Here is a 15,047-nt window from a genome sequence, read left to right as displayed (position 1 = left end):
TCTCTGATCATCAGAGATGAATACCCTGAATTAGGGAGCACTTTTACAGATTGCTGAGGAAAAAGTCAAATAATCTAACCAAAAAGAGAGCAAAGGATATGAAGAGGGAATTGACTAAGACAGAAATGCAAGTGAATATGATGGGGTTCAGAGGAGGCCGTCCCAGAAAGTGCCACTTTGGCAGGCGGATTATTTCAAGCTGAAGATGATTAAGGACCAATAGACTCAAGAAAATCTCTTTGTCTCTCCCTTAACTGCCTAAAACAACTTAGATAGGGAGCCTGTCCCAGAAAGAGGGCTATTATCAAACATACATATCATTTTTTACATACGAAAGACTTCACGTGGCGTGACAAACATTCCTCTACCAAACATTTGTTCCCATCCTTCAGGGAATTGTCTTCCTGTCCTTTGGAGTCTCAGACCCCTCCCCACTTCTCAGCTCAGGATTGCGTGTATGCCTCAACTGCCTGACTTTTGGGGAGCCTCTCAGGTCTTTGTGAAGCTCCTATACATATGTAATTAAAGTTGCTTTTCTCCTGTTACTCTGTCTTATGTCTATTTAATTATTAGGCCAGCCAAAGAACCAAGACAAAGGGAAAAGTTTTATTCTCCTACAAATACAAGTGAAGACAACTGAATACAAATGAATCAAATTGAATAAAGATTATTTTAATGTCCAGCTGCGTAACAATGAAATGAAATGAAATATGGGGATACAAGTCCTCTTTTAATAAACGGGTGAGAAAAAATTTGTTTTACTGAATATGCAGTATTTGAGAGTGTGTAAGTGAATAAATTCTCTAACATCACTAAGTGTAAAATATTAAAACTTGAAGAAATATTTGACAGTGTGTATTAAAACATAAAGAAATGTACATATATTTTGGTCAAGCAATTGCATTTTTTGTTAAGACTAGTCTAAGATAATCATAAATATGCCCAGTATTATATAACTGCATCATTTTATAGATTCAAGAAGCAACTTATATTTCTAACCACAGATAATAATAAATTAAGGTATAGTATTAATATGAATACAATATTTGAGAATATTAAACAACATGGAAACATTCTTGATACACTAAATGAATAAAACGTTATAAAGTATACACCCCAGAATCATAGCTTTATTAAAGAAAGCATGTACTCATGCCCCAAAATGACAGCAAGAGCAGTTATCACTGGGTGACCACACAAGAAATCATTTTACTTTGTCTGTTTTTCTGTATTATCCACTGTTTTCATTATAATCTGAATTATTTTTAATATCTAAAATTGAAATATAACTCAATTACAGATAAAATGCAAATTAAAACTGGAAAATATTTGCAACTACTTGATTAATTTGTTCAATAAATATTATTGTGTATCCATTATGTGCCAAACACTATTTTAGACAATGGAGATACAGGGATAAGATAAAATCTCTGCCCTTCTAGAATTTACCCTCTGGTAGGGCATATGTACAGTACACAGGTGAATAAATGAGTTCTGAAGATAATTACAGATAATGAGAATTGCTTTGAAGAAATAAACAAGGCTCAGGTGAGTTTTGGGTTGACTCCTGAAGTATGAGAGAGCAAGGGTGTGGAGGGCAACAGGGAAAATAGTTCTGGCAGGAAGAAAGCAGGTGCAAACCCAGAAGCAGCAAAGAACTTGGCAAAGATAGAGGAAGATACAGGCAGGCAGTGTGAATGAAGAGTGTGGGGCTCGAGGTGAGGTTAAGAAGTGGACAGGGGCAGAAAAAGTAAAGGTGTGAAAGTCTTAGTAAAGAGTTTGCTTTTTTCCAAAATTAAAAAAAAAAACTGTTAATGGCTTTTAAGCAGAGAAATGACATTATTTTTAATGTTTTTTAAAAAGATCATTCTGCCTGTTATTGAGGACTAATAAAAAATTACATAGTAATAAATAAAAAGCAAAAACAATAACAAAAAATACAATGAGAAAATGGCCAAAGAATGAGAAGAGGAATAAGTGTAAATTGGTAAGAAACACAGAACAATGTTCAGCTATACTAGTAATCAAAACCACAAGTTTCAATGACTTTCTATAGTTAAAGCAGCAAAGCTGAAGAAAGAAATTTAATATCTAAAGAAATGTAATAGTTAAAGATACTGTGAGGTAGGCAATAACAAAGGCATTCTTAATTACTCGGAAAAGACACACGTACAGGGTGCTGATTAAGAGGTGTTTAGAATAAGTGTCTTCACTATTTTTTTTCCTTAAAGGGGAATTACATGCAATTTTTGTACCATTCTGTATTTCTTGAAAACTCAACAAGTAACAGGTGTTATTTTTATGATACTTGTTCTTATATTTTATAATATGTACATTTTATAATAAAGAAATGGTTACTGAAGAAGTCCAGAATAAGTTCATCACAACACGTAGACTGTGTGATGTAGAAGAAATAATAAAGTTTGCAAAAGTATTGGAAATACGTAACACTTACATATTCAAATATCACATAGCCTAATTTAATTGAAAATGCAGCAAGTATTTTCCCGAAGGCCTATGATATTGAAAAACTTTTAAATTGAACCACATTAATGACTGAAAAAATACAGTGGGTCCAAGCCCAGGTATTTATTTTTATATGTCAAACTATTTGTTGTTTTATAGTTCCCAGTTTTCTAGGGACTATCTCACTGTAGAATAAAAGCCAGTACTTGCAACTGTTGGCTTTACATAATCATAACCTAGCAGAATCCGGGGACTCATCATTCTCTTTTTAATAGTGGTACTGTTTACTAATCCGGTAGGACCGCTAGATTTACAGGTTGTGCCAGTAGGAAACCTGGAATAACTGGTCTTGCTCTACACAGACTTCACGGGAGTCTAATGACGATTATTGAACATCTCTGACTAAGCGCTTTAAAAGAGTGCTACCATTCTTCTGCCAACAGCTGCATTATTAAAAGATTTGCTTCTTTATATCAGAGGTTCTATTCTGTTAGAAAGGAGGTCAAGTTGGGATCCTGAATCACCTCTATAAGAAACACGGGTTTGGCTCAGGCTTAAATTCATTCAGGAAAACATTAAAAAGCCAACAATAACTCCTATGGAACAATGTTATGACTTTAAGAACTTTAACTGTTATCTTTGAAAGAAAACAAAATCAGCCTTTAAAATACAAAGAAATACAGTGTCCCTTTATTTGCTATTGCAATTCTTATTTCTAAGAAAGCCAAGTACACATTAAAAAGCACAAACAGATAAATAGTTCTGGAGTCTAACATTTCAAATTCGAAAGCAAAGGGTGAATTGACAAAATGTGCTCTCATGCAAAGAACTGCTCATATATCACCATTCAAGGAAATGCGTGTGTTACAAACACATACAATACATGTTTGACTGATACACAAATAGCTAAATTGGAAAAGAACAAGCTTTGAAAATTGGTCATAGAAAACAGATTAATCCAGGCAAATTTGTATATGAATCTCTGTACATTTTTTAAATACAATAAGATTGATTACAAACAAACCATTTTATTTACTTTTTTCCAGACAGAGCACCTAGCATTCTTAGAATAACTGCCGTACAAAGCCATAGGAAGCAACAGTATTTCGCTATATAATACAAAGGAGAGTTAAAATCATCACACCAGCCCTCATTACATCTCATTGCTATTGGTAAGTTCTTCTAATTCTTCCGTCATTAATTCCTGTATGGGTTTTTCAGCACTTTTGCTACAAAGCACAATTTCCTCTTGTGGGCTTTTAATTGTGAGTTCCGGAGCCGACAGATGAGATGTGGTTATGACCATGTTGTTTTTAGCTCTCAGGGTGTAGGCTTCCTTGGACTTCACTCTTTTTCTGCAGAGCCGGAGGCAAAAAGCATCTTGGAAACCACGGCGAAAATTCTCATTGAAGAAACCATAAATGATGGGGTTGACGCTGCTGTTGCAAAAGGCCAGCCAATGTGCAAAGGGGTAGACGTAGATGTTGATGAGCCTCAGTTCATCTGGAGACAGGTCAGCATAGTCTGAGAGCATCATCAGAGTCCACAGGGGCAGCCAGGAGAGGATGAAAAGCAGGGCCACAGTCAGGAGCATCTTAATGACCTTCTGCTTCTTCTTGGACACCATGTGCCACTGCTCCTGGTTCTGTGTGCCTCTGTGAGGCACCGTCGTCTTGAAGAGTGCAATTCCAATTCTTCCATACATGATGACGATGAGGAACATGGGAGCCAGGTAGATGTTGGCAAACAGCACAGTGGTGTAGGTCTTCCTCATTTCCTGGTTTGGCCAGTCTTCACGGCACCAGTAGACTGGGCCTGTTTTATTCTGAGAGTTGAGTGTCACTCGGTAATATTTTTCTTCTTTCACATGTAACATTATTGCAGATGGGGCTATAATGGCGATGGCCAGGACCCAGATGATCATAATAATGACAAATGATGTCTTGATACTGAGCTTTGGTTTAAAAGGATAAACGACACACTGGAACCTGTAATTAAAGGCAAATATCAGACAAGGATTGCCTCATAACTTTTTATTGAGTCATGAATTAAATTTATTTAAGTAAATAATACCATATGATATCACTTATATGTGGAATCTAAAAAAGAAAAAAGACACAAATGAACTTACTTACAAAACAGAAACAGACTCACAGAACAAACATAGTTACCAGGGGAGGAAAGGGGGTGGGAAGGAATAAACTGGGAGTTTGAGATTTGCAGATACTAACTACTATATATAAAATATATAAACCACAAGTTTCTACTGTACAGCACAGGGAACTATATTCAATATCTTCTAGTAACCTATAACAAAAGAGATATGAAAATGAATATATGCATGTATATGTATGACTGAAACATTATGTTGTACACCAGAAATTGATATAACATTATAATCTGACTATACTTCAATTAAAAAAAAAAGAGAAATTACCATTAGCTAGAGAGACATGCACCATCATTTTGTGTAATTGATATATGAGATAAATTTCAACTCAAAATATGAATAAGTTGAGTATATCTGACACTGTTAATAACGAAAATACTAGTGGTAACTAGTCTGTAACAAAATGAGCATTTAATATTCTGTTCCCGGATCCTTTCCATTGGTTTGCATAGGTAGTCTCTTTAAGCGTTCCTACTTAAAAGATGGGGAAACAGGCTCTAAAAAAGTAAAAAGTCTTGCTCTTAATCACACATGATTTTTACATAGGTATTTTTGACTCCAGAGCCCATATTCTTAAACCCTCTTTCACGCCCTTCTGTGGCCCCTCACGTATGATCTGTATGCTTGGCCGTGCAGCTTGCTTTGGCCAAGTGAACATTAGCAAGCGTGGCGTGAGAAGAAGCATGAGTGATGTCAGCTGCAAGACACAGAGCAGGAGCACCCACCACACAGAGGCACCCAGGCAATCCACAGAGTTGTGGGAAATATTAAAGCATTATTGTTTGAAGCCACTAAGCGTTCTCACAGTTGGTTTCACAGCTCTAAGAGTCTGAGAGTTTCCGTGTGAGTTCTGTTTATGCACATTCCCAGTGTTCCATGTCCTCTGGTGAGCATGAAGCTTCAACATCGCTATGTAGAGGGAGCCTGATTCGTTTTACTGCTGTTTTGTTACTGTGATTCTTGATGTAATTACTGATACTCGTTATGTTCATTATAAGATAATCAACCATACTGTTAGACAACTGTATAACATTTTATATTTTTCAAAGTACTATCACATACTGAATCTTCTTTGATTTTTGTGATAACTCTGTAAAACCGAAGTGTTATGAAAATTATTACTGTCCAGATCTGCAGTTAAGGAAACTTAGAGCTTTTAAGTGGCCCAGCAGCAACTCCAAATTAATCTATCTAATATCTTTATACAATGACTAGTTAACTTGAGCTTTGACTGCTTTGTTGTCTTTATAGCTCCTTCAATGCATGTGTAAGACCTTCTCTCTTAACCTTCAAATTTTCATCTAGTCTTCTAATTAGGGAATTCTCCCATTTGCTCACCCTTAAATTATGGCTAATTCATAGGTGCAATTTTAGATATTTTGCTCTTTTTGTAACCATCGAAACTTCAAATATTATTTTTTCATTTATCCATTCAACAAATAGTCTATAATATCTTGTTATAGTGGCCTGAACTAAAGCTTGCAGGATCCCTAATCATTCAATCTTAAAATATGGAAATCTGAGTAGTTTTATTTTCTTATTACTGAGCCTTTAGTACTACATGCCTTGCTCTTAAAGGGGTATATATTGAGCAGATATACCCAAATTTAGTAGATTATACATTTTTCACTGGTTAGGTGGATTAGTTGCATGCATACCCAATTTTCTGGATTTAGAGTTTGGTGCTGACCTACCTGTCCACTGCTATTGCAACTAAAGTGAAGACTGAAGCTGCAACAGACATTCCCTGGACCAAGCCACTTATCTTACACATTGTGCTTCCAAATGGCCATCCTGAAAGGGAAATGGAACAGTTAGTCTTTGAAAAGATCATATATATGAAATTATATATATATATATATATATATATATATATATATATATATATATATATATAAAATTTTCCTGAAATTATAAGGAGAAAGACATGAAATCAGATTGATGCAGCTGTTTCCAAAATGATATCTGGGGAACAATCAATGCATCGCATTATTTTTATTAATACATTCAGAGCTCTGTTTTTCAGGATACTAATAATAATGTCAAAACTTATATGACTTAGTAACTTTTGGTAACAGCATTGTATACTCTGCAATAAATGCTTTGCATCTGTTAACATATCCAATCCCCACAATAGGCTTTTGAAGGCTTTATTAGTCTCCTGATGATGTAAAAAAGGTAACAAACACACAAATTTAAACCCTAGCAGTATAATTTCAGAGCCCAAACCATTAACCCTTATGCAATAGTGTCCTTTAAATGAATAAAACAGGAAGAACATTGGTTCTCAAATTTGCAAATGTATTCTATAACTTAAGAGGAATCAGGAGTTACATGTAGAATAAAGTTAATATTTAGTTATATATAACACAATGAAACAATTTACCTCAGAGATACTTTGTTAGGGAGTGAGTCTGTATTCCCTTCCAAATTGCGATATGGAAGAGTTAACCCCCAGTGTGATGGTATTTGGAGGTGGGGCCTTTGGGAAATGGTTAGGTTTAGATGAGGCCATGAGGGTGATGCCCACATGATAGGATTAGTGCCCTCATAAGAAGAGTAAGAAACAGAACTCTGTCCATATGCATGCACTGAGGAAAGGCCACGTGAGGACACAGCAATCTACAAATCAGAAAAAGGACCCTCACCAAGAACCCAGCCATGCTGGCACCTTCTTCTCAGACTCCTCGCCTCCAGAACTGTGAAAATAAATGTCTGTTGTTCAAGCCACTCAGTATATGGCATTCTGTTATAGCAGCCTGAGCTAAGACGTTCTTTGAGAATAAAGAGCACTTTGCATGAACAAAAGTAGTCTGTTTGAATTACTTCCTAACTGAACTTCAGTTCCTAGAAGGTTTATAAAAGAAATTGGTAAAATTATCATATTTGATATTTGATATCAATCAAATCAAATTTAGTTTGATATTCTACAAGCCCCTCTGCTATTACAGGAAAGTAACTCTATTATTCTTCCACTAGCAAAATATTCTCATTTCCTGAAAGATGAATGCTACATTTTTCTCAAATTTTTAAAATTTATCTTTTTAAAATATTTACAATTTGTTATTAAAATATTCTTACCTAATTAAAAAAATTCCAATAACCTAAATGATCCAGGAACACTTAAAAAAATTTTTGTCATCTATCCAGACCACCTTAAAATAGGTGCTTGAATGGTTCCACTGAATAGAAATGAAAAGGAAACATGTCTTCCCAGTCCTAAAATTTGTTTGCTTGTTATAGTATTTACTGTTCAACAAAAATGCAAAAAAGTGTGTATAGCCACTCTCACCAAACTCGACTGACATGATAGCACTAGGACAAAAAGAACGTAAATCCCCAGAAAGGAGGTGCCAGACACTAGTGAATGTAAATTTGGGAAAATAACACAATTGGCTGAATTATGTATAAATGCAATTGGATGCCTCTGGCTTTTCCCCAGGCCAGTGGAAGAAAGGAGGTTACTCTCTGAGGAGGTCAAAGCACAGGGAATCTAGACACTGAGTCACCACCTACAGGCAGAGTGGGTGTCACAATGATGAGAAGGATGAAGTGAAAATACACGTACACTCGGCATAGGATATTGCTGGTTCAGAGACCAGCTGAGCTCCAGGATGCAGCAGCCAGCCTCATGTCCCGATGGCAGTAGATGAGAGAATTTCCTTCCGGGGAAAGTTATCCTTCCAAGAACACTGACGAATTTTGACCGGCAGATTTTTTCAGTTGTGGATTTCCCAACGAATCACCCAGACTAATGAAGCTGAGCGTGGGCTTTAACCCCAAACCCCAGGCAGGCTGAGTTTCAAGGCAGCCGTACAGGGCCTCACTCTGAAACACACACATCTAAGTCGTAGCTGACGTTAGGGAAATCGCAAACATGAAAGAAGGAGACTAAAGCAAATAGGGAGAACAAAACAGGAGAAAGCCAATATGAATCAGGTAGACAAAAAAATTAAAAACAGAAAAATTATTACTAATAACCTCAGGGACATAACACATTTTATCCATGAAAATTATGTGCATGGTGGTATAAGGAGGTGGTATAAGAAAAGAAAAATAGCTCAGAGAATCTAAAACAGGAAAACAGAAATGGCTGCTGAATTTATGTCAACATAGAGTTTGGAAGAGAAAGTTAAGATCTTTGAAAGTAGAATAATGAGAAGCAGAAAATGGAAGAAAAAATATTTCCAACAGAGAGCAACCCAGCAGCTCCAATATCTGATTAATACGAGCTGAAGAAAGGAAAATGAAAAGGAACCCTAGGAGAAAGTTCCCCAGGATTGAAGGGCATTCTTTTCTTTTTTTTTTTCATTGAAAGGACCTAGTTTATGTGCAGCACAATAAATGGAAAATAGAAAGACTTACATCAGGGCATAACGGCCTAAAATTCAGAACACCAGGGGTAAAGAGAAGCTCTGAAAGCCTTCAGGAAGAAGAGCAAAGTACCAGTCAGAAGTAAAAGAAGCAAGAGTCAGGTCGCATCAGATTTTCCAGCAGTGACACCAGGTTTCCCAGCAGCAGCAATAGAGAAATCTCTTTAAATATTTTGAGGGGAAAAAAAGTTCAGCCTAGAATACTTTACACAGCTAACTACAAAGAAGTGTGAAGGCAGAATAAAGATATTTTCAGATACAATATCTCAAACATTTTTATCTCAATGCATCCTTTTTCAGGAAGCTAATAGAGGAATAAACCAATAAAAAAAAAAAAAGAGAGATGGTGTCCAGAACACAGAGGATTGAGCATAAACAGAGAGTAAGACAATTATTAGGGCCTCAGTGAAGAAAGCTCCCAGAGCGATAGCTGAGCTCCATACCCAGAGAGCAGTGTCTCTGGATAGGATCAAGATGATAGAGAGCACCTGGAGGGGTATGTCCAGGTAAAAAAGATGCTATTTACCCTTTTTTTTGTGTGTTTTTGATACGTTCAAAAGTATTGACAAGAAATTTAACACTCCTGGAAGATAATTCTGAGGATACATTACTGATAGCTACACTCAAAAAAAAAAAAAAAAAAAAAAAACCTAAGCAAATCAAAATGTGATACCCTTATTAACACTAGGAAAACAAAAAATCATTTTATGAGAAAAATTGCTATCATCACAAGATACAAAAACCCAGGCTCTATTTAGTACATGATGACAGAATAGGCAATCTAAACTCTCCCTGGCTCCCACTTCAGTGAAAGGAAAGAAACAGAAGTAAATTCTAGAAGGAAACCACTTATTCTCCAGTAAACTGATGTTGAATGCCATGAAAGGATGAGAACTGTGGTATGGCTCAAGCTGATCTAAATATCTTCAACATGCTGCTTTGGTTTCATTTTTTTCTTATACAAAGTTGGAATATGAATGTCTTGAGAGCTGTTCATTAGTTAATACAGCAAATATTTACTAAACAAGCACTATGCACCAAAACTGTACTGGGAACTACACTCTTCCTCACTCCCAGAGTATGTGATGTGGTGCAAAAGAAGTAGTAATCTGGTCCCAGAAGCACTCCAGGGTAGCACCCTCACCATTACTTATGTTGCACATGTGAATTACCACTACACGAGGAAACCACCTCTTTGTGAGAAATCATTGATATCGCTACTCCATCTTCCATCAAAAACTGTTGGCAATCTCCCCAGCTAACCACAAGAGGGACTAAATGCCTATTCCCGTTAGACTGAAGACATTTCATTAATTGAAACCACCGGTAAGCCACTGGAAACCACTTACCAGTTCTTTGAACTTTATAGTTGATAATACATTTTTAATGGAAGTACTCGGGATTGAATCCAGGCTCTTGTGCATGCTTAGCACTGAGCTAAACCCTCACCCAACAGTCCATAATATTCTGAGCTAAACCCTCACCCAACAGTCTGTAATATTCTCAATGATATTTCTACCATATTATACATGCCCTGAACCGTGCTAAGCAAGTTCAAAGTCTTTAGTAAGAAGTGTTAAATCTCATTCGCTGATGACCTTCAGTAAACACTCTATAAAAATAATAGCTTCACACTTCACCTCTGTTATTTGCTTTATTTTTCTCCGTAATTCTTATTATTCTCTGATGACTTATATCGCTATTTGTTCTTGTTGTTAGCCTCCTTTAGAATGTAGACACCTTCAGGATAACTACTCAGAGCTGTTCTCAGAACTCCGTGAATATTTGTGAATGAATAAATGATCCTGTCATGGCTACGGGAATATGGGACAATCATTTTCTCATATCATCTTTGAGCTGCACACAAATCAACATACCTGCTATGATATTGTCCAGCAGCGTGGTAGGCATACAGAATATGCCAACTAGTAAATCACTTATGGCCAGGTTCAAGATGAAGAGATTAGTGACAGTGTGCATATGTTTGTTCCTCATTACAATAAAGCAAACCACTGTGTTTCCCACCATGCACAGGAAGAAGATTAGAAAGTAGGAAATAATGAAGACTGCAGCCACTTGAGGCTGGTGGAGATAGTAGCTCACATAGGTGATGTTGCCGTCTGCGTACAGATCATGCTTTGTGGCATTGACACTCCAGATGTGGTGCCAGGTTTCTGAAGAGTTTGAGTCCCATTTCTCACTCATGATGGACCTGAACAAAGAAGAGGCAGAAAAGAAAAAGCATGATTAAAAAGCAGGGGAACATAAGTTTAAAAGCACGTAAGAGAGATGCTTTTACAATGCTATGGAATTTTGAAGGGTCTTTTATAATAATCCATAAGTTTTGCGTGGAACTGAGTTATAAATAAGGCATTCAAATTATTAGGCTTTTAACCAAGAGCATTTGAAAATCCCACTTTGTGCCACGAGGAACACTTATTATTATATTTTATTTCCTTGATATACCCTGTATTATCTCCCTCTTTATCATACCTTCCGTCTACTCGCAAGTTTCAAGGGAAACCTTCCATAACTCCTTTTCCTCCTGCCTCCAGATGTCATAATCTGTCAAAACCTACTTGTTCTTTTCATGCTAAATAAGATGACTTGAGCTTTCCTAATATTTGAATGAAGTGTCTGCAACTTCAAAACTCTCGTTGAAACAAGCTTCTTGGATTTTCCTTATTCTCTTTGACTCAGTAAACTGAATATTCTCTTTATACAATTCTGTATGTTGACATAGCCACAAAATAGAATTTCTTAAACTAGTTCTAGGTTACTTATCTTGGTTTCATTTAGCATTATTCCATTCACATAGTATATATTCAATAAATACTTATTTGGAATCTATAAATCTTAAATAAAGACATTTCAATCAACTGTTGTGTGTCAGAAGTCCCCATGAACACTCCCAGGTTTGGTGATTTACTAGAAGGCCTCACAGGACTCAGAGTATGACAGTGAAGGGATACAAAGCAAAATCAGAAATAAAAAGGCACACAGGGTAAAATCTGCAGGACAGCAGGGACACGCTTCCAGGAGTTGCCTCTCAATGGAGTCACACGGGATACGCTTAGTTCCTCCAGCAATGAGTTTGACAACACGTGGGAAGTGCTGTCTACCAGGGAAGCTCCTTAGAAACTCAATTCCCCAGATTTTTAATTAAATAGTGGTCATGTGGGCAACTTCTTTTGAGATATGTCAAAATTCCAGACTCCTGGATGGAAAGTTGGTGAGCAGGATGAACTATGTTGTTTGCATGAACAGCTTATACCTAGTGAGTCATGCATCATTTAAGGAAACTTTATATTGGTATAGGGAACTGTCTGGAATTTAAGTTCCCAAACTCCAACTCAGGGCCAACCGCAAAAGCAGGCCTTTTTAAAGACAGCAGTCTCAAGTCTGCTTGTTAACTCTTTTCTGCATGTCTTGTAAAGTTGACAGGTTATACGTGCCCTGAAATGAAAATGAATTTAACAGTGGACTTATGCAAGTGAACTCTCATATTCACTTTTTTGGAGTAGTTTCATGGACTGTGAATTGTTGAGGATAGATTGAAATGAGTCTCGGCAAGTAGATAGTCAGATCCCAATTTGCAAGGTCATATAGTGACCTCATTATCACTTTGCATTTTCCAGTCTTTTACCAAGTACACATTTATATTGTATTAGGGGAGCATGTTTATCTTTTGTCAATACTGCATAAGGATTAAGATATGTATATTCACTTCTGCTACTGAACTTTGGATAGTTTTCTCTTTGTATCTTAGGTACAGGGAAGAATAAACAAGATTAAGTTATGAATATGAAGTAAGTCAGTTAAAGGGGATCATTTTTCGTCCCAACAGCTCCTATTATTTTGCCATTTAATTTTTTCCCTTTCCTCAAATTTTTAAAATTCACTTTTGCTTTTCTGTATTTCGTATCCCTAAGTCCAAATAAATACAAAAAATGAAAAGCAAAGTGAGTGTGGGATGGGGTGAGAGCTTGGAGAAGAGGAAGAAAACAGGAATTTGTGTAGAATCAGAAGCAGGCTGTTATACAAAGTCAAGTTGAGAATATCTTTGGGGTCCAGAAACTGATATTGAGAATACCTATCAGCTTGATAAAAATCATTTCAATGAAAGTCTTCAAAGAAAAGCATTCATACAAATTTGTGAAGATATGTATACCTAAGGCAAGGAAACACTATAAATACAAATGAGAACGGCATGAGGAAAAATGTAGGTAGCTAAGAGTTACTAATAAAAGACATCTGTCCATGGATTCAATTAGAGCTGACAAACATATGGGTAGAATATATTATAAGACATAAGACATTTTTTTCTTATATCCTGGCTTAAAGCAACCCCATATTTCCAAAGCAGATATCCATCCGTGGTATCTGTTGAGATAAAAGTGTTAGGAAGTTTGAGATCGAAGAGGATTCAAAACCTTCCTGTGTATTAACTTAAACTCCACGTTATTTGAGACAGAAGTGCCTCCTTTCCTCTTCTTCCAATAGATTTTTGATAAACTAAAATCATATTTTGTCTTGGGGCCAGCCTGGATTTCACTATCCCTACTATTGGCTTGATAACTATATTTGGCAAGACAGCATGCAAAATGCAATACAGAGAGGTAAGCAAAGAATCTGTCATATTTTAACCGTTAATTCCTGCTGATGTGCAATTGTAAAATTTTCGTACATGAGGTAATAGCCATTAGGTTGACTTATAATAATATGAATTTAGGAACTACATCATCCCCTGTAGTATTACTGTCGTGAGGCAGAGAAAAGCCAGGTCCCGACTGATCCTAGGGGGGCCCCCTTATCTCAATGTCATACAACAGAGACAACTGCTCTTTGGTGTTCATCCTATTTAAAGGCTTTAATAGGATATTCCTGTGTAAATCTTGCTTATAGTAAATAAATACTAAATCTATGGATTTATGAGGTGTAACTCCCTAGGAAATATCATGTAAGCTGGGGTGTAAAATGGAGACCAAACACTCTGCTGTGATGCGTTCATGGGCGGAACACTCTGCTGTGACGGGTAATATCCATCTAATTTGGAGACCTCATCTATTATTCTGAGCCAGAGTAAGCGTCTAATGCAGGAAGAGGCGTCCTAAAGCCACCTTCGATGTCCCAGACCTCCTTTGATTAAGTACCTTAATTGCCTATATCCTTGAAATTATGAAGTCGTGAAATTGAGTAGGATCTCTGATTTTAAAGACGGTAATTCAGGTTTCAGCTATAAAATACAATATGCACAGAGAATTGAATAATCATTCACATCATTCACATATATCTGGAAATGCACAATCTAATATTTCAGTCTATCTCCTACCAATATTTTTACTTTATATTTTTACATAAATATCCTGGGGAGAATGATAATATTATTTTCAAGGAAGTAACACATTCTATTGAGGTGAGAACTGTTTCATTTAGAAAAATACTTAGAGAAGTTCTCTTTGTATGAAAATGGATGCAGTCTTATCCTCTAGGGTATAATGATGTTGAATAGAATAACCAAAGATACAGTTAAGTACTTTATTATTCTTAAATTCTTTATTAACTTAAGTGCTTAATTACCATTGAGTATTTTCACTTCATCTCTGTGCTGGATACAATGTTAATTGCTTTATATGTGTCAACCCATTTAATCTTCCTAGTAGGAGATGGCTACTAATTATATCTTGATTTAATATATAAGGAAAGAAAAATAGAAAAACGTTAAGTCATCTGACCCAGGCTCCACAGCTAACAACTGGAAGAGTTGGGAAACATACAGAGAGGGTCTCCTAAGACTGTGAAGGTCAGCAACATAGCTGAGGATGGGGTGGTGGGGTGGGCAACTGGAGAGTTGGAAACTAACCAGAATACAGTTCCATGGGATGAATATGGCCAAGGACCTTCAAGAATGTATCATGCCTAATATTTCATTTTAAACTAATTTTTGTACTATTCCCTACCTATAGTTCCATACTGTCAGCAAGTCTATTAAATATGACTATCTCTGTGGGAGGTATTTTTTAGTTATCAAGGGAAAT

The 15,047-nt window shown here is 36.3% G+C and overlaps 1 protein-coding gene across 7 annotated transcripts in view; it reads right to left on the bottom strand.

The window, feature by feature from the left end:
• Nucleotides 1–656: 656 nt before the first annotated feature.
• The window catches only part of NPFFR2 (neuropeptide FF receptor 2), a 58,212-nt gene continuing 43,821 nt past the window's right edge, over nucleotides 657–15,047 (bottom strand). For 5 of the 7 annotated variants that reach the window (XM_074344763.1, XM_074344788.1, XM_045506127.2 and 2 more), the window contains 4 exons: nucleotides 10,887–11,221; nucleotides 7,285–7,335; nucleotides 6,331–6,430; nucleotides 657–4,454 (listed from right to left, as the gene is read on the bottom strand). In XM_074344763.1, coding sequence (XP_074200864.1) covers nucleotides 3,620–4,454; nucleotides 6,331–6,430; nucleotides 7,285–7,335; nucleotides 10,887–11,221 — 1,321 coding nt within the window. In that variant the 3' untranslated portion in view covers nucleotides 657–3,619. The remainder of the gene's footprint in view (nucleotides 4,455–6,330; nucleotides 6,431–7,284; nucleotides 7,336–10,886; nucleotides 11,222–15,047) is intronic. The other 2 variants (XM_074344767.1, XM_074344790.1) reach the window with 1 other exon arrangement.

The sequence above is a fragment of the Camelus bactrianus genome, chromosome 2 (assembly GCF_048773025.1).
Source record: "Camelus bactrianus isolate YW-2024 breed Bactrian camel chromosome 2, ASM4877302v1, whole genome shotgun sequence".
Taxonomy (NCBI): Eukaryota; Metazoa; Chordata; class Mammalia; order Artiodactyla; family Camelidae; genus Camelus; species Camelus bactrianus.
The sequence above is the reverse complement of the archived record's forward strand: the minus strand, read 5'-3'. Positions and strand labels throughout refer to the sequence as shown.